The 27,940-nt window shown below is 34.7% G+C and overlaps 1 protein-coding gene across 2 annotated transcripts in view; it reads left to right on the top strand.

Moving 5' to 3' along the window:
* The window catches only part of LOC106876580 (glutamate receptor 4), a 735,993-nt gene that overhangs the window by 610,455 nt on the left and 97,598 nt on the right, over window positions 1-27,940 (top strand). For both annotated transcript variants that reach the window (XM_014925186.3, XM_089348773.1), the window contains exon 17: window positions 5,645-5,734. In XM_014925186.3, coding sequence (XP_014780672.1) covers window positions 5,645-5,734 — 90 coding nt within the window. The remainder of the gene's footprint in view (window positions 1-5,644; window positions 5,735-27,940) is intronic.

Below are 27,940 nucleotides of genomic sequence, written 5' to 3'. Positions count from 1 at the left end.
TCAGTTTTATGATATGTCCTACTACATTCGTTATCAATGTATATGTCCTCAAATGACAGGTAATTTCCTTTATTTGGATGCATCATTAATTGTATATTTCAGGAACTTCGCTGAAAAGTATAAGGGCCGTAACACATTTAGCAATATTTTACACTTGAAATGTAATATTTTTCTCATATCTTGATCTACATGTACTACTGTCATTGTGTAAGTAACAATTTCCAATAATAACTGAAATAAGTTGTGAATAGTATCATTCACAATTATTATTAAAATCAACTATCGTATTGTCATTTTGACAATTAGATTAATGACAAGCGATAAGATTGTTAATCTTACACAGAAATATATTTTGACTTATCTCCAAAATAGCAGCGTCCATTATTGAGATATACTTTAAAACAGTAAGAGAACAATGAATCATATAATTTATATTGATTGAGCTAATAATTGCAGGAAAATTTGAGAATAGTCTTCCCAAGTACTTCTTGTACCTGATTCTCTTGCACATTTGAGGAATAGAATAGTTTCGTTTTCTAAAGTAATAATGGCAATAGCAGTAATAGTAGTAGTAGTAGTAGTAGTAGTAGTAGTAGTAGCGGTACCACCACCACCACCACCACCACCACTACTACGACTACTACTATTACTACTACTACTGATGATGATAACAACAACAACAACAACAACAGAAACAGCAACAACAACAACAACAACAACAACAATAATAATAATAATAATAATAATAATAATAATAATAATAATAATAATAATAACAACAGCAACAACAGTAGTACTACTGATAATCCTTTGTACTGTAGGCACGGCTTGAAATTTGCGGGAAGCAACTAATCTATTACATTTAATCTAGTGTTTAACCGATACTTATTTTATCGACCCGCAAGAGGACGAAAGTTAGAGTCAACCTTGGCGGAATTTGAACTCAGTACGTAAAGACGTACGATATGCCGCTAAGCAATTTTGAGCACACTTGTTTCAAAGATCGGCACAATGCGAGCAAGTTTTTAAGAAAAGGAGTAAGCCGATTACATCAACTCCAGTTTTCATCAAGTATTTGTTTTAAATGACCCCTGAAAATGAAAAATGAAAAACAAAGTCGACTTCCACAGAATTTGAACTCGGAACGTAAAGACGAACGAAATTCCGCTAAGCATTTTGTCCAGCGTGCTAACGATACTGCCAGCTCTGTAAAGACAAACGAAATACCACTCAGGCATTTACAAGTACGAAGCCCGATATAATAATAAAAGTGGTTTTATATGTTGGAAAGAACTATTTTTTATCTTTTAACTATCAAACAATTGATATTGTTCATGATATCAGTTAACCGCCTCTTGTCAAAATTGCTGGCCTTGTGTCTATATAGTAATAAGTATTCCATATTCACTTTGCTCTGTTAGTAGGTTTTGGTATATCATCATACTTTGGGTAAAGTCTTTCGTAATTATCATTCCATATATCACTTATGCTATCTTTTACACATTTCCTTGAATCATTAACAACCACGTTTATAATGTATGCTTTACAGGTATTTCTCTGTATTTGTTTGCAATGAACTAAAAGTGCATAGACGGTATTCTTGATAATGGGCTATCTTCTCGGGAATGTAATATAACATTGGTTTCTAACGATTCTCTTTATGAAAACCACCTGCTAAATGACGTATAATTCAATAAATTAGTAACATATATTCACTTTATTTTGTCATTTGGAAAGGTCAAAGTAATTTTCCTGAGTAATTTTCCAACCATTATGTAAAGAGATATTGCAATAGCAATATTCAAACATTGCAGAAATGTGAACAATAGCCATACATGAATCACAATTATCTACTCTAATAGCTTTTATTTAGGAATAGGTGCGTAAATAATTCATTTCTTGAATTAATGACTGTTTACTTATTATTTGCAAATTCCCTTGGAGCTGCTGAATACTAAAGAAATGAATGAAGGTATTTTCATATTATAATAGAGAACAAAAATTTCTATTTCATTTGTCAATATACAATAAACGGTGAAACTTCAGGTGTATAGAATATCACTATTGATAATGTATGGAATTACACACAATCTATCACGTGTTTATTGCACACATATTCGTCAACCAAATTAGTATATATGAATTCATGAATGCTATTATAAGCTATCATAACGGAATAGAGAAAATGAGAAAAGAGGAATTTTACAACGGTCATATCTTTATGATATATGATATCGTTCCTATGTGCTGTATCGTCTCAAGACTTGAACTTTCGAGCCTAAGACATTCTCATTTATAGCGTCGTTCTATATCAATTCTACTAAAAGTACGATGAAAATGCATTGAATCTTCCTCAATGAAGCACTCCTGTACCAAACTATTGCAAAAGTAGATTGCGCCTCAAGAATGTAAGAACCAATCAGAACACAGGATAAGCTAATTTCTACAATGTCCACAAATATATCGTACTCGAACAGTTCCTTGATACGCATTTTTGAATAAAGTACATACTCAAGTAATTCATAAGTTCTTAAAACATGTACGATAGCTCAGATCCCATTCTGTGAGATCCAGCTGTTCATTATTAATATAATACTTCAATAAAAATGAAGTGTTTCTATGTTGAGAACACCGTTTTAGTCAAAGAGAATGAAATTTTATGTATATAGCAGACAGTCACTTGAAAATAGTAAAAATAATCCTCTCTCTGAAGCAGAAAAATTAAATTAACTTTCCCTGAAGACGACGTAAGATCGTTTTATAATAATAATAATAATAATAATAATAATAATAATAATAATAATAATAATAATAATAATAATAATAATAATAATAATAATAATAATAATGAATATTTCTTTATTAACAATAATAATATGAATAATAATAAGAATATATAATGTAAGTCAAGAATGTTGAAATAAAATGAGCGCTGTTTATGGCTGGAAGCTAGAAACCTAAAGACGAAAAACAAATAAATAAATACAAATAAAAAGAAAACTGAATCGCTAATTACAGCCGCTCATGAACAAGACATGAGAGTGAGGTTAATAAAGAAAATGTTTGATAAAACTTAGAGAACGAATGCAGAACCTGTGTTGGTACAAGTGTACTTTGAAGGTTAGCCGAATGTGCAGAATCAAAGTTTCATGATATTAGTTGGAAAACGACCCAGAGGCTATGATAAAGAATAATTATTGTATGATTTTATGGGATTTCTCTCGTTAAGGCAAACCATGCTATTGAGGCAAGAAGACTAAGTATGATCGGTGATGGAAATAAAAATAAAAGATAAGATGATGGACTTTGCAGTACTATATGATAGAAAATAAATAGCAAAGTAGCTGAAAAAACTGAGAAATAGTAGTACCAGGCCAAAGACCTGCAGAGATTTTGGAGGACATATGCGACAATTATTCCTGTGGTAACTGATCGTTCCCTTGTCACAACAGTCAAACTGATGCCTAAGAAGCAGAAGTAATTTGAAATTGAGTCACGTATAGTCAACCTTCACAATGTGCCATCCTATATTCTGCAAGAATCCCTAGAAAAAAACGCTTGAGATTTTGAGACTTGTCGTTACCAAAGCACAGAATAACATGTCGTTTAATTAAATTAGCATGTGATAGCTTTTGAGTAAAACGTATTCATGCTCTCTGATTTAGGCACACGCCCTGAAATTTTAATGGGCGGCTGTTGCTAATTCCACCGATTCCAGTACTCGAATGGTATTGTATTTTATCGATCCTAGAGGATTGAAATTTAAATATGAACTCGGAGGGATATGAACACAAATGTTAAAACGCCACAAGAAATACTGCAAGGTATTTATAGCGACGATGTAACAATTCTGCAATCTCATCGGGTTACAGAGAAACACTTATAACCGATTCAGGAGATATTCATAGATAAAGAGGAATATAAAAGCTTATCGTAAACGCTTATCGTTAACGCACTGGTTATCTCCCCGTTAATAATTCTTTTCTCTTATTGGTCACTCTTACTACAATTACAAGGTTACCTCATCAACGTTTATTAAATTCATCAAATCTCATATTAACATGAAGAAAATCTGTTTACTAATTACTATTACTTTCTCTGTCACCCTCTCTTTGTTCCTGGTCATTTCTGCCATAGTCTTTTTTTTTTCAGTTCTGTCGTTCTTTCAATCTTTCCTTTCTCTAAATTCCACTTCCCACTTTCTGTCTTTCCTTTCCTCGTTCAGTCGTTTTCTTTTTATTTGTTACTATCATTTCTTCACTCGTTCATTCATTTATTCACTCTCCTTTTCATCCTTTTCTTTTCTTCCTTCCTTCGTTGGTGCTTTCATGCTTATTTTATTTTCTTGCATTGGTTGCCTTCTTTTGAGCTCTCTCGTTCACATGAAACCAATTTCCATATGTTAAGCTGTCTAAAACTCCACTCCCTGAACTTGCTGTTACAGTCTCACTTAAATCTTAATCATATGGTTGCTATTTCCTGCTCTTACTCATATCCACTTGTCTCTTTTCGTTTGTCAAATGATAAGCAAGCACCTACATATCGAATCTCATATGCTCATTTGATTACGTGATGCACCATCCAACTTGGCGCATGATTTCTATTATGTCTACCCGTCATTAATAGTTCAGAGACGGATGATTTCACTTATTGTATAGCACGTGAATAGAACGCTCACAAATATAGCCAAAACAACTTCACAATAATCGAAGGAAAAATCAAAACGATACATAATACGTGAAGATATTAGTTTGTTTTAATTTATGCCGCTGTTGCTATATCCACTCGTAAAATGAAATCCATGTAGGAGTTTTTGAAAGAATGTAATGGAATTTCCTTAAATATCTGTCATTGCGAGACCATAAGAAAATAGATTACATTTTGATGAAAATTGAACCGTGGGCTTGAGATATTAAAGCTTTGAAAGAGAATCTAAACTACTTCTTTTTGAATTCCTGTAATTTCTAATACAATTCTTTAAATCTTTGGAAATGAAAGAAAAATTGGAAGTTATTTTCCGAGTGCAAATGTTTGTCCAGAATTTATAAAGAAATATATTGCCTAATATTTAAACTATTGGTTCAGATTATGAAATATCAATAACAAGTGGTATAAATACTTTCTCCAGAAGAATTATAAAGTAAAAATATATTAAATAAATGTTATAAACTCTTTCATAATGTATATATCATTATTGTGTTGCAAAAATTAATTTCTCTTGTTCTGTTATCGTAAAAGAAATGCCTTGTAAACTATCACTAACAATTTGTGTACCAACTAGTAAACAGAAAAAAAGGTTAGACTCATTCAATATGGCATCAGATAAGTAGGCCAGTAGTTTTGATGTTGTCTCAGGTAATGTATGATTGACTCTTAACATTCACCAAGCATTTCGAATGTTGTAGCTGCCGATAAAATGGTGCCGCCGTACAGCTGGGTACTCATTTACAAAATTGTATTTGGTTCAGTTTTCTGTACAGGAGCGTATTTCCTGCAGTGAGGGATAAAATGTGTATGTACAGAAATGGACGTTTCCTCAATTGTTACACAACATACGGCACGATTTTAGTAAAGAGAGGTGGGAGTGTTTGCAAATCTCGTAGACGTATTTAAACTTTTATCTTCTTTTTTTCTCTATTTTCAGCAAATGGCGAAGAAAGCTAAAAATGTAAAGCGTGCTCGCAGAGCGTCAATGCGATATACCGGGGGATATGCAGAACCTGAAAATGGAGGTGTAAGTACAAATTGGACTATGTTATAGACAGAGAATAAATATAAGACGAATGTAAGATTGAATGAGAAATAGCTGCAAGGCTGGAGAGAGACGGAAAGGGGCGAAGAGTGAAAGAACGAGAGATAGAGACAAAGAAAGATAAGAAGAAAGAGAGAGGGAGAGAGAGAAAGAGTGGGTGTGGGAGAGAGAAAGAGAGGAAGAGAGAAGAGACAGATTTTGTTATACAGAGACACAGACAGGTAAAGTGGTGAAAGAGAAAGAAATATAGAGCGAAACCAATTCGCGAAGACTAGGTGAACGTAATTGGACAGCATCCAATTGATGTTAGATATAATTAAGGAATCTAAGAGAAATAAGTAGTATCTTTCAGTTTGTGATTTAAAGAGAAAGAAAGAAAAGAGAACGTTTGTAAAAATAAGAGTAAGAGACAAGTAGTTTGAACTACTTTGCGGTTAATATCCATTAATATAATAGCCATATCTGTCTTCGCCTTAAAAGATAACTAATTTAAACGCACGAATACATGAAAGACTTATTGATATAAATGTAATCACAGAGTTTCCTTGTGTAAGAAATTTATGGAATGTATGAATGAAGTCCATCGCAGGACTATAACGATTTCATCAATTCTGAAATAAGTTGAAAGCAAATTCAATCACTAGATCCTATCCAAATCTCAAATTACTTCCTCGAAACACCAGCCTAACTCCTTGAAGGAATATCCAAAATTTTAACCAGAGCAGGGCAGTTGGCAAGGTAGTTAACATTTTACAAAGAAAGGAGACAATGGTGGATGGAAAATTTTTGATTATAGACTATGGTAATAAGGACTGAAAAACGTATTTTTCAAAACGTTTAGAATACGTGAAGGGCACCCAACTGTAATCATACAGACCTTGAGGCATATAATTGAGATTAGGCTATTTGTAATAGGTTGAAGGACAACAATAACCAAAAACCCACAACGCACGTGGTCTCATCAATAAGTATCAGATTGTTGCTATAGTAACGAAGCTAAAGCTCACAGAGTGGGGACGATTGGCAATGTTTGACCTTCAACTCTGCTGTGGAGGCGCACTAGTATTTAACGTACTAGCTTTCTTCCGCTGTTTACAGCAATGATTGGAAGGAAGGTGTGTAGTGTGTGATCGTCGCATTGACCATGACATAGAAAGATGTCATGGCGATTCATGCTCAGAGTCATACACAAAGTTGCAGAAATTGTATGGAGAGAAGTGTATGAGCCGCACATAAGTGTACGAGTGTTTCAGACATTTCCAAGATGGCCGAAAATATGTCGATATTGACGAACGTTCTGGGAGACCTGCAACCATCAGAACTGAGAAAAACATTGCAGATGTGGGTGCAGCTATGAGGGGAAATCGTTGAATCACCATCCGTGAGTTTTCAGAGGATGTGCAAATTAGTTACGGTTCAGTTCAGTTCATTGTCACTGAAGATTTGGGTATGAGACGCGTGTCCGCCAAGTTTGTACAAAAACTGCTTTCAGCTGAGCAAAAAGACACACGGTTTTCAGTTGCACAAGATCTCCTTGATTGTGTCGAGTACGATGAAAGATCTTTGAAAACTTTGCGTAGGCCTCCGAGCAGTTATCACTAAGCTTTTGGCAAAATTCGATGCAGATTCTCTGGTCAGCTTTCCCCGTCATGATCAATGCGACGATCACACTATACACGTCTTCCCTCCAAGCACTGCTGTGAACAGTGGAAGTGAGGTAGAACGTTAAAACTTAGTATGCATGCACAGAAAAGTTCAAGGTCAGTCTGTGCCTAGCGGCTTCATTCTGCCTGCTTCGGATTCGTCACTATAGCAACAGTCCTGATACTTATTGATCAGTCCACGTAAGTTATTGAAAGGAAACTAAAAATATCTAAATATCTCTACCGACAATTCATCTTTTCTGTAACCCCAATATGCTCAACTTACTTCGGAATAGATCTACGTAGTTTTTTGCCCAATCCCTGGAGGTTACCAGATGATATTTTATGTATCAAGAATTTCATTATTGGCTCCGAAGATTTCGAAAGCAAAATAGACTCTATAAGAATATAAAATTGCGAGTATCAATTCTTTTACTTGTTTCAGTCATTTGACTGCGGCCATGCTGGAGCATCGCCTTTAGTCGAGCAAATCGACCCCAAGAATTATTCTTTGTAAGCCTAGTACTTATTCTATCGGTTCTTTTGCCGAACCGCTAAGTTATGGGGACGTAAACACTCCACCATCGGATGTCAAGCGATGTTGGGCGGACAAATGCAGACACAAATACACACACGCACACACACACATATATATATATATATACATTCTTTAAGTTTCCGTCTACCAAATCCACTCACAAGGCTTTGGTCGGTCCGGGGCTATAGTAGAAGACACTTGCCGAAGGTGCCACGCAGTGAGAATGAACCCGGAACCATGTGGTTGGTAGGCAAGCTACTTACCACACAGCCACTCCTGCGCCTATCAATGTATATACAACATAATAAACCACGTAGTCTGATGCTTTAAGTATCAATATCGTCAGTCTTTTACTTAACTTAGTATTTTTTTTCTTTCATACAAATTAAAAAATAGTAAAATATCAAGAAGCCACAAAGTAGCATCTAGGTGATGACCGTAATTGCTAGAAATAGCAGCCAAATCCTGCTCGGGGTTTCCAGAAATAAATTCTAGAAAATCCTCTAGAGCAGAAAAAGCAGGCTATATGAGGCCATTTGTGAAATGAAGTCAGTAAGATTATGCCACCACCATCACCACTACTACTACTACTACTACTACTACTACTACTACTACTACTACTACTACTACTACTACTACTACTACTACTACTGTCACCATCACCAAGATCAACAGCATATATTAATAACTGCGAAATTTTCCTGAAATCACATTATACAAAAAAACAATGCAATCTGGGTATATTTGCCCCAAAAACAAGCTGTGATGGTCAGAAATGGATTGCATTTGATAAGTCTTTTCAATCATGGTTATCCTTGAGCTAAACAAGAACAACAACATTTCTTCTTCTTCTTCTTCTTCTTCTTCTTCTTCTTCTTCTTCTTCTTCTTCTTCTTCTTCTTCTTCTTCTGCTTCTTCTTCTTCTTCTTCCTTTCCTGCTGCTGCTCCTCCTCCCCTCCTCCCCTCCTGCTCCCCTGCTCCCCTCCTCCTCCCATCCTCCCGTCTTTTGCCCTCCCCCCCCTCCTCCTCCTCCTCCTCCTATTATTATTATTATTATTATTATTATTATTATTATTATTCTCTTTTCCTCCCTCCTTCTCCCCCTCCTCTTCTTCTCTCTCTTCGTTTTTCTTTTCCTCTTTTTTTTACTACTACTACTACTACTACTACTACTACTACTACTACTACTACTACTACTGAATTTAGTTCCAATGCATAACAGAATAATTTACGTGTCAACCTGGCCCTGTCGAGCTATTATCTGTATGTTTATAGATGTGTGTGAGTAATCTTTATATCATCTATAGTGTTCTATGGTGGCAATTATAAATGCTGATGAACGAGGCTTCTGTTACATTTTATTAAAATGCTTTCCAGATGAAAGAATTCCATAGCCGCTAAGTCTTTATCTATGAGTTGAATCGACACATACTTGTATTAAATAGCTAATATATGAAAGCATATTTAAAGTGTACGTCGTATTTTAAATTATTTTCATCTTTCTAAGCGTAAGCAAGGAATGCTGGCTGTTCATAAATTTACTTCTGTACAGTCGGCGAGATTTTTCGATTGAAAAATCTTGTGACGGGAAATAGAAGTCCTTTGGAAACAAACACAAATACACATACAAACACGTGGGCGCATTGAGGGAAGAGATAAATATAGATAGATAGAGAGGGTGAGGGAGAGAGAGAGCGGGTATATATTACAATAAATGCAAAAGTACATGAGGACTGATTTCAATGCAGACTAATATGTGACCTAAGCTAAAATTCGGGAGTTAATTAAAGAGAGTCATTTCGCTATTCAGCCAAGGATTCTCTGAAAAAGTGGATCTAAGGGAAATGTTGTTTAGGACGTTCCAGTCAAAACGGTCCAGATCTAAAATTATATTGAATAATGTCTCATTTCTTGGGTCTAGGAAGAGTCCTTATACTCTTTTACTCTTTTACTCTTTTATTTGTTTCAGTCATTTGACTGTGGCCATGCTGCAGCACCGCTTTTAGTCGAGCAAATCGACCCCAGGACTTATTATTTGTAAGCCTAGTACTTATTCTATCGGTCTCTTTTGCCGAACCGCTAGGTTACGGGAACGTAAACACACCAGCATCAGTTGTCAAGCGACGGTGGGGGACAAACACAGACACACAAACACACATACACACACACACACGCACACATATATATGTATATATATATATATATATATATATATATATATATATATATATATACGACGGGATTCTTTCAGTTTCCGTCTACCAAATCCACTCACAAGTCTTTGGTCGGCCCGAGGCTGTAGTAGAAGACACTTGCCCATGGTGCCATGCAGTAGGACTGAAACCGGAACCATGTGGTTGGTAAGCAAGCTACTTACCACACAGCCACTTCTGCGTCTATGCCAATAAAAACTAAAATTAACAGACTTACTTTTTCGGTACCATGTCTTTATTTCACAAACTCATCAATGGGTTGTTTAATGAGCTGGTTGAACAATTAACCGATTGTTAGTTTTCTCTGTCAGAGTCGTTTCGTCGTTGTTTTTGGTTTTATCAATTACGTTCTCATTCTTCAAAGTCAGCATTCAGCCCGTCTGAAAACTAGTCTTATGCTTATTGGTGTCTGCATGTACGTATGTGTGTATGTATGTGTGTATGTATGTGTGTATGTATGTGTGTATGCATGTGTGTATGTTTGTATGTATGCATTTATGTGTGGATGTATATCGATTGTGTGTATTTACTTATATTTGTGTGTACGTTCTGTTGTGCGATATGAGCATATGCGCGTGCGCAGTGTGGTGTAATCGGTTGTTTTATGAATAGCTAAGCATCCGTGTGTGTGTTTGCGTGTGTGCATTCTTGAGTGTGTGTGTGTGTGTGTGTGTGTGTGTGTGTGCGCGTGTGTGTTTGTATTTGTGTGTGGTGTAGCCGGTTGCTTTTCTTTGAATAGGTAAGAACGTGTGTGTGTGTGTGTGTGTGAATGCGTGCGCATTATTTTGTGTGTGCCCGCGAAGGTGTGTGTGGTTGTGGTTTCTTTTATGCGTGTATGTTTGGGTGTCTATGCGTGTGCATGGATATGTATGGTTGTGCACTGAATTGTTCATTATTGCATGCATTTATCTTTATGGATTTCTGTTTATCCTGCTGTAATACTATCCTCTATACCTAAATGTCTTTCCCCACCCACATAGACGCCCACACGCCCACATAGGGTATGTGGTGCGTGGGTGGTGGCAGTGCAGGTGTAATTTCATGATTTACTACGTTTATTTTGTATTTAGTGTTACCATTGTCTCGTTTATGAAAACAGACTCGCGTAGTGTATTTTGCTATTCATAATTGTTAAACTGAAAATAAATTCAGTAGTAGGAAGCAGCAGTAGCAGCAACAGCAGCAGCAGCTCTTCATTGATGATAATGAACAGCCGATACATTGAATAGAATGCTGGACGCCAAACGAAAGATTAGGTGTTCGTAACGTGTCACCTGTGTTATGCTCTATAACGTTACAGGCTGGGTAAATCTGCTAGAAACAGCCATGAATTCTTCCTCACATGAAAATATTTAGGCTTAGGGATGTAAAGCTGCATACGGTAATGTAGTCTTATATATATATCTCTGCAACCTAAAAGGAATATTCAATTCTGAAACTTATTGAAACCTTTATTTGGAAAGACCTGAACTGTTCCTATATGAAAGCACCACCTACAAAAGAAACAAAAACCATCAGAAAAATCATATCAAAAAATGAAAAACATCAAAAGATACTAACAAGAAAAAATTCCAACAATAACAACAACTGTGACGATGATGGTGATAACTAAAACACACAACGTGTGAGGTCTCTGTCTTCCTAATTGATAATATTAATGCTTGTAAATTTAAACAGCTGGAAAATTATATAATTAAGGAATTAACAAGTCATAGTAATATGTAATTAAGAAGTCAATAGGTCATATTAGCAGGTGAACATTATAGAACCAATTATGTTGCCACTATGCTACAGTTGGTTCTTTATGAATGAATGACCATATCGATATAACAAAAGAGAATGGTTAAAAAAATATCGTGAAAAGAGACGGCAGAAATGGCGAAGATAAAACGAAGATAAATCTATCCTGGAAAACGTATTAATGGAAATACGATGGATATTTATCTCCCTCGCAGTTTTATTAACTTCGGTATGGGAGGAATATATTACAGATGTATATACATTATCCATTATATTCTTTATGTAAAATCCTTATCATTGTATTACAATCATCTACTCTAAAGCAGCAATCGAATATTTAATTAAAGGGAAAGCCACTCTTTGCTTTCATTAATGACTTGATGTTGGATTCGACCTTTTGTCGTATCTACTATGAGAAGTAATGTAATGCATGATAGATTCTGTGAAAATAACCATTATTTTTGCAACATTTTGGTGCCGGTAATACAGACTTTTGCTCCAGTTTTGTCTGCTGCAATATTGGTTTTTATCGATGGTGTTGTTATTAAAAGAAAAGCTAAATTTAGTAGTTATTCATTTTATTTTCTCTGACTTGAAAGCTCTGAAAAATCATGTAGTCAATATTTATTTCTTTTAATGAGTATAAGATGTAGTGAAATGTTTTCTTTCTATTTATAAACAAAATTAATATGTTCACTATAATATTTTTGTATCAATGGCTTTTTATTTCCATTCTGCTCCAACAGAGAAAGAGTGTAACGGCATTATAGATAAACGGCTACACATCCAGAAAATATAGTAATGCATGCCTAGATTTCGGTAGACAACATTTGCTTACATTAAATTTGTGAAATGTTCAGAAAATATATGCGCAGAAAAATATATGTACGTGCACATTTAGATATTACAGTAAGGTAATATATAAATACGCACGTACGAACACACACATATGTATTTATCTATGTGCGCATATCTATATATATATGTATATATATATACATATATATATATATATATATATATATATATATATATATATATATATATATATACACTCTTTTACTTGTTTCAGTCATTTGATTGCGGCCATGCTGGAGCACCACCTTTTAGTCAAGCAAATCCACCCCAGGACTTATTCTTTGTAAGGCTAGTACTTATTCTAGCGTACCCTTTTGCCGAATCGCTAAGTTACGGGGACCTAAACACACCAGCATTGGTTGTCAAGCGGTGTCGGAGAGACAAACACACACACACCCATATATATATATATATATATATATATACATATATATAACGACGGGATTTTTTTCAGTTTCCGTCTACCAAATCCACTCACAAGGCTTTGGTCGGCTCGAAGCCATAGCAGAAGACACTTGCCGAAGGTGCCACGCTGTTATTTTCTTCGGCTTAGTTATATACGACATGTCTATAACACTTTCTGTAAAAGAGTAGCATCCATAAATTCTTTGTCTACTTGCACTACTTTTGTGTCATCAGCACAGCTAGTAAGTGTGGCTGTTTGTGTAACTGATGATATGTTCGTGGGAGCTACTGTAACCAGCAGCGGCCACAAGTTCCACTCGCAATATATGCCTCCTTGGAAAGTTCCTCATTAATTGCCCCAGTCTGGCTTCTGTCCTTCAAGTAGTCATGTAAACTCTCCTTAGTACCCCGACAATGTCTCAGTAGCTTGTGACATATCATCACATGATCAACTTTATGAAAGTCCTTTTCAAAATCGTGAACTATGAGGTGGTGTCAAAAATTTCCCGGACTAGGTATCTAGCCTGCTAACAGATGGCAGCACACAATTGCGTGTGCAGTGAGGGCTAGCAATGGCTTTCATGAGGCAATGTGCCGTGTGATATGGCTGCGTTTACTTCGGATGTTATGAAATTTATGTTTCTTTGATCACGCTTATACTGTAGTCTGTAATTTTTTGTATTGAAATAAAGTTGGAACGAAGAGCCAGCGTGAAATTTTGCGTTAAACATAGGAAGTCTGGCACAGAAACATTGAGTATACCACGAAAAGCTTAAGAGGACGAGGCACGGGTATTTCAAAGCGGAAGAACATCACTGGAAGACGGTGAGCAATCTATAAGACCTGCCACAAGCGTCATCCCGGGAAATTTGGAGAGATGACATCACCTTGTGCATGAGGAACGTCGTAGGATTATCAACGACACTGCTGATATTGCTGGTTTGTCACATGGCTCCGTGCAGTCACTCCTAAAATCATGTGGCATGTCTGTCAAATTTTCCACATCGAAGTCTGACAAGGTCTCCATCTGTCAAGGTGTCCATCATTCGTTTCAAAGATCATCACCAGTAACGAGAGTTGTGCCTACGAGTACGACCCTGAGACGAAGCACCAGTAATCACAATGGAAGAGGTGTACTGAAACAGAAGGCTTTGCAAACCTATAACAGGCTTTATGGTTTGTCTTTAAAGTTTTTAGAGACCGGATTTCATTTCCTTTCCTTTCGTTTCATGGGCATAAATAAATATATTTTTATATAAATAAATATACGATCCAAGGCTCAAGGTGTGGGAAGAAGTTTTGCTTCAAGCAATCCGTAGTATATATAAACAAATTTTCAGGGACAATTGTGGTCTATTGAGAAGGAAGGTTGTGGATTATTTTTCTCATTGATGTACAATAAATTGAAAAATAGTTTTTTTTATATTTCATAGCGAGCGGAACCTCCATTCTTTAACTCTTGTATGAATATATTTATATTATGCATATATATAAGTATATGCATGTATATATATATATATATATATATATATATATACATATATATATATATATATATATATATATATATATATATATATATATATATATATATATATATATATATATATATATATATATATATATATATGTATGTATGTATGTATGTATGTATGTATGTATGTATGTATGTATGTATGTCAAGGTATGTATGTATTATGTATATACAGTAATCCCTCAACTATTACGAGTGTTAAATCCCTAAACCCCCTTGAGAGAGGTGAAAATTCGCGAAGTAAAAACAGTACTGTATTGTATACATTTTTTAATATAATTTTCATAACTTTTATATATTTATTTTCTTATGATTGCAAAAAAACAGCACGGAGGAATCGACGTAAGCTTGAATAATTAACCGCGATAGGTGAACCGCGACAGGTGAACCGAAATATGGCAAGCGATTTTTGTATATATGCCTATATTTAGATATATTTATCTATATATGCCACCACACACGAATATATATATATATATATATATATATATATATATATATATATATATATATATATATATGTATATATATATATATATAGGGAGAGAGAGAGAGAGAGAGAGAGAGAGAGAGAGAGAGAGAGAGAGAGAGAGAGAGAGAGAGAGAGAGAGAGAGATGGAGAGATGGATGTTGTTGGCACTCCGTCGCTTACGACGTCGACGGTTCCAGTTGATCCGATCAATGGAACAGCCTGCTCGTGAAATTAACGTGCAAGTGGCTGAGCACTCCACAGACACGTGTACCCTTAACGTAGTTCTCGGGGATATTCAGCGTGACACAGTGTGACAAAGCTGACCATTTGAATTACAGGCACAACAGAAACAGGAAGTAAGAGTGAGAGAATGTTGTGGTAAAAGAGTACAGCAGGGTTCGCCACCATCCCCTGCCGGAGCCTCGTGGTGCTTTAGGTGTTTTCGCTCAATAAACACTCACATTGCCCGGTCTGGGAATCAAAACCGCAATGCTATGACTTCGAGTCCGCTCCCATAACCACTGGGCCATTGCGCCTCCACAGACAGATAGATAGATATAAATATGGATATATGCACCCCAACACACACACACTGATCATTTCATGCACCTGTAAAATACTTAAACAAGGATATGTTCAATAAAACTATTATACCATAGTCACATATATTACGTTCTAATGAAATGTAAAACAATAAACCCCAGAATATTTTATTACAGAATGTCATGTAAGGCTGGAAGATTTAAATTATATATTTTGCTTTATAGAAAACCAATTCATTGGGAAGTCTATGCAGATAAAACAAATAAATAAGCGTAGTGAATCAGTAAAGTCTATACTTGATTACAGGAATATAGACATAAGAATTTAGCCAATGAAGGGGGTTTCTGGGGAGTTAATCGGCAACACAGATGTAGCAGACAAATCGTACTCACATCACAATCTTTTGTCTTAGAAAAATTAATGAGCCCCCACTTGACACTATAGGCTTACACGTTGTGATGGTGGTTTGAATATCTTCAAATATCTGATTCATCACAACTTAGACGAGAATTAACAGCACCAACAAATACAACGTCATAACCCTCGAATAACGTATCAACAGTAATCAATCTCCCTGCTCACACAGGAGAATCATCTGCCGTAGTGCTGATCTCATCAATGTTTTAGCCATCTTTTCTGCACTACATACACGCATACATATTTGCATACCACCTAATGAGAGATTGAGACTAATACATTGTGAGTACAGTGTTGTAATAATAAAGGAAAAACAACCAGGGAGATAGCCAAATCATCGATTCGGTCTGTTGCACAGTTAATGATTGTCCAGTATGTGTAACAAGGGAGATCGTTGTTGATATTTCACTGATGTCTAAAGATGTTGCTGTACTTGCTAGTGTTATTTATCTTATCAGCTCTGATGGAGCAGATATGATTAAAGACGTTCAAATAATGTAATGTATTAAGATCTTTTTAAATTCTCACGCACATTTTTGCGAATAGATTCTGGCGGTTGAAGAAAAATAAGAATATGAATAAGAATAAGAAAAGGATACAATGAAGGATGGCAACACAATAATTCTGAAACAGATTTTACCAATCGAAGGTAGTCATGTATTTTAACATCTTGACTATTTCCCCACTATGAACATATATATATATATATAAGTGTGTGTGGGTATGTGTGTGTGTGTGTGTGGGTTTGTGTGTGTAGAGGTTAAGACCATTATTTAACTTCACGATCATATCAAAAAACCGTATTCGCAATAATACTTATAGATATATAATGATATAAGTACGATTATAACTGAGGGTAACACAGAGACACCGGATAGTCATAAATAGCTGTCAAAATTTACTCTAAAACCATATTATGATGTGGTCATAGAGTAAATTTTGACTGCTATTTCTAGCATGATGGTTCCACTTCGGTACTCTCAATTATAATTTGATATATATATAAATATGGATATATATACAGAGATTGTCAATAAGGTGACGACGACTATACTTGTGTCATTTGGTTGTAAATTACGAATATCTACCTTAAAAATATTCATATGTATATATGTATATGTATATATATATATATATATATATATATATATATATATATATATATATATATATATATATATATATATATATATATATATATATATATATATATATATATATATATATATATATATATATATATATATATATACATACATACATATATATATATATTGGAAGGTTTGGGGATGATGTACAGGAATTATATATTAGAAACAATAATAATTATTTTTTCGAATATATATATATATATATATGTATATATTTATGTATATATATATATATATATATATATATATATATATATATATATATATATATATATATATATATATATATATATATATATATATATATATATATATATATATATATATATATATATATATATATATATATATATATATATATATATATATATATATATATATATATACATATATGTATATATTGATAGGAAGGACAACAAAAGAAAGAAAGAGACCTCGATATCATGCAAATAGAGGAATGTATCTGTAAAAATATGTATGTATATATATATATATATATATACATATGTAGTCAAGCTTCGACTGCTATTTTCAGCGTAGTGGTGTCTCTTAGATACCCTAAATTATAATTTTATACATATATAAATCAGGTCATCCCATATGTTCTGTCCGATTTTACCGTTTTTAAAATTGAATAAAATTTAATGGTGTTTTAGAATGTCTAATGGAATTAAAAATTATTTTTATGTATTTGTGTACATTTAAACTAATTAAATATCATTTTACAGAATAATGAATTTAAAATTTCTATGATTAAAACCCTTTCTAACGTGCTAGTATCTAAAGAGCATTTGAGGCACATAATGCTTTATGAGCACAAAAAAGAAAACTCTGTAGCCGAAGCGACTCGGAACATACACTCAGTTTATGTGAAAGAATGATTGAATGAAAGAATTGCAGACGATGGTTTACAAAATTTAGAAGTGGAGATTTCAGCCTTGAAGATGAAGATCGAACAGGACGTCCAGTTGAGTTTGATGATAAGCTCCTTGAGGCATTACTTGAGGAAAATCCTGCATTATTAGTTGAAGAATTGGTAAGAAATCTTAGTCCAAACCATGCAACTGTTCATCGTCATCTTCAACAACTTGGAAATCATCCTAAACTTGGAAAATGAGTTCCTCATGAATTGTCCGAAAGGAACCACAAATTCCGGGTTGACATCTGCTTTTCTCTCCATTCTCGCGAACGTATTACACCGTTTTTGGATAGACATGTGACTGGTGACGAAAAATGGATGTTTTATTGAAATGTTAAACGTCGTAAACAATAGCATGGTAAAAGGGGAAAAGCTCAACCACAACCGAGAAGGGAACTTCATGGGAAAAAGTTTCTTCTGTTTATCTGGTGGGATTGCAAAGGAGTAATTCACTTTGAATTGTTACCACCTAATGCAACAATCAATACTGAAGTCTACTGTCAGCAATTAGAGCGTTTGAACCAAGCTTTGAAGGAAAAAACGAACCGCTTTAGTGAATCGAAAAAGAGTGATGTTTCATCAGGACACTGCGCGACACCACACTACAAAGATCACATCACAGCAGTTTGAAGAGCTTGATTGGGGAAAAATTCCTCATCCACCTTATTCTCCCGACCTTCCACCTTCAGACTACCATTTGTTTTGTAGTTCACAGAATCATTTGGCGGACATAACTTTCGCAAGCCAGGATTTCGGAACTGATATTTCAGAGTTCTTCGCTTTGAAACCAAAAGAGTTTTACATTAATGGGATTAAAAAGCTTGTAAATAGATGGAAGGAAGTCATAGATAATCAGACAAAGTACAGGGATGATTAAATTTCAATTAAATATAACATCACTTGTTTTCTTAATTCAAAATTCGGAAAGATCTTATGGGATGACCTGATATATTCGTGTGAGAGCTTGTTTGCGTGTGTATGTGTTGGCATTTGCATAACTGAACACACATGAATATATAATCGCATTTACGTAAACCAAATTTACTGACTGTAGACTTTACTAATTTTTTTTTGAAATTATATAAAAAGTAAGAACACAAAACAACATTCCTAACTAAGAAAAATCTAATAATATTTTTGAAATTTACATTATTGCTCCAGAGAATTCAATGTTTTATGACATGAAGAAAATAGTTACACATCCAGCTTCATGTCTGTGTATTTTTCAGACATAAAGAAAGTTTTTTTCCTGAAATGAAGCCAAAGTGTCTAGGTCCCCTGCATAAATTCGTATGTCAAATAATCAAATAATAGGCAAAAATTGATTTTCTTACAAGAATCTCTGTAAATACTGGTACACTGCAATTGGATTACAATTATATATTTTATAAGTATTCTCCAAATAAGCATTAACAATGTTTTTTGTATGTAAATTCATTGCTTTGATCCACAGCCCATGACCGACAAATGAACTTATTGTAAGGAAGAGATTTCACTGTTCGCTTTTCTGAAAACGTTGTAAAGTATATAAAAAGTATTTAAGTATAAGTGATCCTTGGTTAATCTGCTTCGTCTGGTTCGGACTTGGGGCCATGCACTTATTTCCCATCAAAATATATATATTTGAATAAAACACTAACTTGACTATTTCATTGAACACTCCTACACTAAACAGTTTCATTTGTCACAAACCGATCACAGTAAACAGTTTAAAATGCATTTTCCGTACTGAGAGTAATATATATATATAAGTATGTAAGTATGTATTTCTATATGTATATGCATGTATGTGTGTATATATGTATATATATATATATATATATATATATATATATATATATATATATATATATATATATATATATATATATATATATATATATATATATATATATATATATATATATATATATGTCTATGTATACGCACACACGCACACACATGTATATATCTATCTATATATGGATGTATATGTGTATAAAGTAAAATAAGTTTTGCAAAAATTTTAATAATCATTATTATATGTTATGTATTCTAAATAGAACGATTAATTCTTTATCGTTGTTTTTGCTTTCTATTTCTGAAACAATTTGAAAGAAGATCGAGTCAAACAAACAAAACATATATTTTAAATACTAACAAAAAAAAATAAATAAATAAAAAATGCATTGTAATTAAAAGCAGGATTTTGACTTAGTGACAGTCATTGGACTATTATTACCAGTTGCTGCGATTTTCTCCCAAAATTTATAATCTGAATTAAAAGAAAAGCTGCCAAGGAGTTTAAGTTCAATCAATGATTCTGTTTTAATTGCGCGTTAAAACATTTCAGTTCACAGACACCAGTATTTCCATTTTGGAAATATTAAATTTCACCACATCACGTTGGTTAATAATTAAACTATAAAACTTGTGTTCCTTAACTCAAGAAATCATTATTTGTAACGTCGTATATGCAGAGAAATATAAGAAATTTAAGTGGAATGCATTTTATTTTCCTTATATAATGTTCTTCTTATATTTGGATAACGTTTAGATCAATGTCTATTAAGTTGCTATATTGCCGTAAAATGCTGAACTAATTGTCAATACTTCTTGATTATTTGTAATTGATAGTGACATGTGGCTTCAACTAAACCAATGTTTACAAGCCGTGTCTAAAGTGACCCGAAGGTTTGAAACAGAAAAACAAACTAACGTTCAGACATTCAAACACATTTACAATGAAACAGGAAACAAGATATAAATAAAAATATTTATTTTAAACAAACAGATCCGGGAAGAGTGTTTAATTGAAAATGATAATAATGCACAAGCATTATAGAGCTGTGGCAGCAATAATGGTGTTTCATTGGAACAGCTGCTGCTGCTGCTGCTGATGATGATGATGATGATGATGAGGATGATGATGATGACGACGACGATGATGATGATGATGATGATAACGACGACGACGATGATGATGATGATGATGATGATGACGACGACGATGGTGATGATGATGATGATGATAATGACGACGACGATGATGATGATGATGATGATGATGATGACGACGACGACGATGATGATGATGATGATGATGATGATGACGACGATGATGATGATGATGATGATGACGACGACGATGATGATGATGATGATGAGGATGATAAGCTATATTGTAAAGGAAGAGGTGGGTTGTAAAATTACGGTGATAGAGAAGGAGGCAGTGAAGATGATGGTCACGGTGATGAAGGAGTCGAAACCGATGACAATGACGATGACGATGACGACGACGACGAGGTTAACGAAAAAGAAGGCGAAAGAGAAGGTGAAAGAAGAAGAAGAAGAAGAAGAAGAAGAAGAAGAAGAAGAAGACGATGACGTTGATGATGATGACGATGATGATGATGATGATGATGATGGTGTTAGTGGGGGTGGTGGCGGTTGTGGTGCTGATGATATTTGTGGTGGTATTGGTGACGGTGGGGATGGTTGTGTTGGTGGTGGTGATGGGTACTGATGAATATTATGAGAATGAAAGAGGAAACATAATGAGGATGCGGATGATGGCGTTGGTGATGGCTGTGATGATGGTTAAGCGTCCAATTGATTCTAGAGCGTAAAATAATTACTTAAGAAAAGAGTAGAAAAAGTTAATTAAATAGCTTTCCGAAAAAAAATCATTCTCCTTAGAGCACTTGAATTGTTGTCTCATTAAATCAGTGAATAAATCTCAATGAGGAAGCAGTTAATTATTCATACAGCTAGCTTACGGATGTACAATGCATAACACGGCACGTTGTTGTTGTCGCTGTTGTTTGCAGTGTAAATGCCGAAAGTCATGATCAATAGCTATACAGAACATTAATGAGAAGGAATAGGCGCAAATGCAAACACTTAACGAAGTACTGATATCATGGTTGCATCGTATATGATATTAACACCAACCTGGTCGTTTCAATTGTGGAAGTTACATGAGTAGTATGAAAAGGTATTAGGATTTTAATATTTGGGAAATTGTGTATGTTAAAGCAGCCCTTTTAGCAAGAATATTTATAGTTAAACTGAAACTATTTAGATATATTTCATATGTATTTTATTGAAATGCAAATATGTGCAGTAACAATACTAAGATAAGCTTTGATTCAATATATATATAATAAGCAGATATTTGATTTGATAGAGCGGAAAGTATTATAGAACACACAATTATAATGAACATGATATTATGTGCACTGGACCGTTGCAAGTAAATTTATTGGAATCTAAAGCTTATTTCTTCAAATAAGTGAACACTTAAATTTCTATACATGGAATAATAATTTAATACGCGAATGCATGTGTGTGTGCATATATATATATATATATATATATATATATATATATATATATATATATATATATATATATATATATATATATATATATATATATATATATATATATATATATATATATATATATATAGATAGATAGATAGATAGATAGATAGATAGATAGATAGATACACACATTACATACATTTGTTCAATTCTACCACGTTGAATAAAAAATATTACTATATACTGCGACGAAGCAGTTTTTCCTGAGCAAATGTTAAATCTGAGCTACCAGCTAATGAGCTTCTGTTTCTCAGCATTTTCGTTGAAAGATTCCTAACACATCACACAGTGTATGCTGATGAGCGTCACTGCGACTAACCTGACATATTGTACCACCAACATTCACTTTTGCCTTAGACATTCTTGCTGATACGCATTAAAGGCTGCATTTAATATTTTGTTAGTAAGAAATTATACATGGTTTTAAACTCTTTGAGACATGTAGATATTTGGGTAACTAAAATGTCAAAACTTACGGGAAATGCATATTGAATACAGTACAATTTTTGCATGTCATGGGGTGACACACATTTTAGAAAGCATCAGATGGAAGGTCATTTGACTCATTGGCATAAAATCAATTAATAACATGTAACAGATACAGGTATGCATATCTAATGTCTCTTCTCTTTGTTATAATACATGATTAGTGTTATGGCTACGTTACCAAGCGCAACACAAAGACAAACAGAGATGGAAGGGCACTAGCAACATGAAATACAGCCAAACAGCTACAAAAGGAATTTCCTTTGAAAGTGCTGTAAGAAATCTCAAAAAATATCATCTAAACCATGAAGATTTGCAACTGATCAGACAGAGTGTAAGACAAAGGACTACGGGTAACCCTAAATCCACCACCTCTACGTAACAGAAACTACAGAAAAATACACAGTTGTATACTAGTGCATCGGAGCTAAATCGCGTCGAGTGGAAAATACAAGTGATGAGCAAATGCAAAAGAGCTTTGGTCGCGTATGGGAACACAAGACCCACGTCAGTCGAATGAAAACTGCTGCATAGTCGAAGTGAGATTAGAAACAAAAGCAGATGGAAGCATCCAATCCACAAACGTAACCGTGACAACAGAAATGACCATCATACGTATAAGCCCTCTGGTTTATAAAAAGGTCGATGCGACAATCCGGGAGATGAAGAAAATAACCATTAGTGATAGGAATGGGAATAACAACACATACAAAACAAGAAATCGAAGACGAATTTAACCTGATGGACAACCACGATGGCACCCAACTGTGAGTGATAGCGGAGGGGAGAAAGTCAAGATATTACATATGTAGAATTGTAACCGAGTCTTACAACATCGAGACGCGGAAGAAATAAGACCCCTTTTATCAACGTCACAAATTCAGCCCAAACAGCGGACAAACTCATTAACAGGCCTTGAGACCGAAACAATAACAGCAGCAGAGGTTCCTAACACAAATGCAACAATAGTTGCAACATCAGTGGTGAGACCATCAGTGGCACTAGAACACCAAACCTATGGGGAACAATATCAACATAAGAACATCCCCAATAGTAATATCATATCACACATCGCTCTCCCCTTTTTGGATCTCATAAATATGTCTTGAGGTGAAAGTGACTAGAAGGAAGAATGGAAAGCATTTCCCGTAAAGAGGGAAAGGGAAAGGGAAAGAATATAAGAAGTAAACTAATCGACACACAATGCTGCCTGGAGAGAACTAAATGTAACAAGTCCTACATCAATCCCAACTCTATATGTATTACAAATATCGCTACCATCAACAGAGACACCAAGTTTAGTACAAATACCACAACGTACACAATCGCAATCCAATTTGCAATTACACCAACAGACAAACCAGCACCCAAAAACCGAACAAATAAAATGTATCATCTACAAGGCCGTAAACACATACAATAAAGAGTTAATAGAATATATTCATTAGCATTAAAACATTATGCACTACATCATTATGACACCACTACATAACGTCTGCTGATATTCAAATTGTAAAACAAATCAAGAAAACTACAACATACAGACGACAACCTACAACATACAGATGACAAAATATCTCGAGGGAATGGGAGATTTGCGAGGAACTATAAATGTAAGATTCTGTAAAGAGAAGCTTGTGGAAACATACACAAGTAGCTGGAAGGATGGAAAGCCTGTCCTTCCACAGAAATAAGGTAAGTGTTTCTTTCTCACTTCCTTCACTCTTGTCGAACGACTGCTCAGAATAGGCAGTGTGAATGCACGTATCCTGGGATCGCCTTGGAAAGAGGCCACCGACTCGGTGAGGCCAGAATTTTCAAGGAGCAACAGTTCATACCCATCTCTGAGGCTTCGAGGTGTACGCATCTCCAAGTCTGCCGATAATGGGTGGCGGATAGACTAAGTTGTTTCGGAAAGGGTCTTGGGAATGTAGACCTTCTCTGGACCAGAAGGTAAGTCGGTAGCCCTGGACTTTTGGAGTTATGTCGAACATTTGCTGTCGCGTGTAGGATGGATCAGGCTTTCTGTCGAGTCCATTGTATAGATCTCGCCATCTTCTTTAGCAGGGTAGGACAGGCAATATTTACCAATCTGGAGGCATTAGCGAAAATGGTTGTGTTCTGAACCAAACTAAAAGGTCTGAAGACAGACTTTTTTTGGCGAAGTGCACCTCAATTTCCATATTTACTTGACAAATAAAGTTAATACGGAGAAGCAAGTGCCGCCTTTCAGCGAATTTCTGAAACGAAGGTGAGAGTGGCAAGGAAGGACCCAGTGAAAAGCCTACTCTGAATAACCATGCACCTCTCGATAGAGACAAGGGGATAGGAAGAAGGCAGCTTGTGTGAAGATTCCACAAGCAGCCCTCGGAAGTCTTTCTCTTCCATTAAAGTTTTCTTCTTTCCTCATTCTTTTCTTTTTTTCCTCGTTGCTTTTTTTATCTTTTGCGCCAATGCTTCTCTAGCTTTTATTAGGCTAATACACATTATTATTATTATTATTATTATTATTATTATTATTATTATTATTATTATTATCATTGTTGTTATTATTTTCAGTATCGGTGCTGTTGTTGTTGTTGTTGTCGCTGTTGCTGTTGTTGTTGTCAAACAAAAGTTATCGCTGCCTTTTAACCTTCCATTGGTGTCGATGTAATCGACTCAATCCCAGCCTTAAAATTGTAGGCTTTGTGCTCAAGTTTGAAACCACCACCACTATCATCATCATCATCATCATCACATTCATCATCATTGTTATCGTCTTCATTACCATCGTCGTCAACGTCCTCATCATCATCGTCGTCGCCATCGTCATGGTCGTCGTCGTCATCATTATCATCATCATCATCATCATCATCATCTTCATCACCCTCATCATCCTCATCATCATCATCATCATCATCATCATCATCATCATCATCATCATCATCATCATCATCATCATCATCATCATCATCATCACTATCATCATCATTTTCGTCATCAGTCCACCGCCGTAGTTATCTAAGGATACCTGTATATCTTTTCTTCACCGTCATGTAATGTCCTCGTAATTTTTGAGGCCGGATCAGTTATAATATCTTAAATAATAAATTCAGTCCTCTATCGCTGGGTTTCAATGCCCTTGAATTCGAAATCATCACGTCCACTTTATTTTTGAAGACATTCAACACATACAACAACAATGATATCCGCACAGGATACAGACGTACAAAATTGCTGGGCATTAGCCCGTCTTTTCTCGCAAACTTATAAAACACGTTCCTTTGAGCGGGTAATATAAATGAAAGCATCACCGTCAAAAACTCTGCAATATTACGATCCCACAATACAGCGACTGTCAAGTTTTTGACCGGCTAAAACTACCAGTCAAATCAACTACAATTCCTCAAGCGTATCATCTTTAAAAAGTACACGTTAGAAAATGTCATTCTTGATATACAGAGATGGGCTGCTCAAGGCCGACATGCCTCTGATCCTAAATCTTCTTAATCGGGGTTGACATGGAGTTAAACAAGAACAATATTTTGCAACATAAATGTTTCTATTTTGTTTCTGTGCATCACACATTATTTTACATGACTTTAGTTGATACGGCTATCGTAAACCGGTTGTAGGTCGATTGAGAACGGTTCTTGGGATAGATTCAGAAAGTGAAACATCCTATATTCTGTCTACATTATGAAGTTGCAGTTATTCTCCCATCCTTTAACACCAGTCAGTTTAAGTAAATATTTTTATTACATTTTGAATGAAATCAAAAATTGATTTCACCATTGTTCACTCCTCAGTGTTACACACAAATAACAAAACTCTTGTACACGCAACATATGTCTCAACGTGACAGATTTCATGCTCGCATTTCCAGTTCGTAGAGAGATGAAGATGAATGTTATTTTCAATCCAAGAACAATGCTTATTTCTGCTAATTTCACTTCTGACATAAACATTAGATCGGTTTTTTATACAGGTGAAATAAGGAGACACTAGAATAGTCAAAATTTTAATAAAATTTTAACGGAAGTGTTTGACGATACAAGAATAATACTAATTACTAAAGTGTATGCAAATAGCACTAAATGTTTGCCCGTAGAAAAGCACCCAATAATTCTATGTACTCCGAAAGGTTTTCTGTGGTCCTACATTTGCATTTACTCATTCCCTTCTTCCACCATTATGTATCAGCCTTTCACCTCAACAATAGGGAAGTTTAGGTTTATTTGCTTTTAATGAAAAAACGTTATAACAACTTGAGACGCCTACTTTTGAGATAGTTCTTCTTTTGTCGCTCCACTGTATTTAACTTGTCATCAATAACAATAATCGCTTTGTAGACTTTATATTTCCAGTTATAGGTCAGTAGCTCCAACGTTATAAACATCAGTCTCAATACACAATATCAATAAATCATTTCATAATTCATTTATGTAGTCTTTGTGATATCAATTATCAAATAGGAAGCGGCCCGTTACAAACACACGCAATGTGTGAGTTTGCTCAGGAAATGCAGCAAATACACTGCGAAAGCGAAACAGATAGCTACATAGATAAAGAAATATAGGTAGATATATATATATATATATAGAGAGAGAGAGAGAGAGAGAAAGGGGGATAGTATGAAAGAGAAACAGAGAAAGTGAGAGAGTGGTAGATATCTCATGCTTTATTTCATGGTTCTCTGTGAACCATATGACCGACGTTTAACTCTAGTTCTTATTGATGTGTGAAGATGGGTCACAAATATTTCAGTTAGCTTTGAGCTTAGTGACACATGACAATGAAACGCTTGTAAGGTTTACACCAGTGAATCATAAACACACCACGTAGCTGTGCAAATATAAATTATTAGACATCAGTGTCTTTATCGTGACACATCAAACAATATAGGTTATGGATCTCAAA

This window comes from Octopus bimaculoides, chromosome 1 (assembly GCF_046866305.1).
Source record: "Octopus bimaculoides isolate indiv1 chromosome 1, ASM4686630v1, whole genome shotgun sequence".
NCBI lineage: Eukaryota > Metazoa > Mollusca > Cephalopoda > Octopoda > Octopodidae > Octopus > Octopus bimaculoides.
Note: the sequence above shows the minus strand (reverse complement) of the source record. Positions and strands in the feature narration are given on the sequence as shown.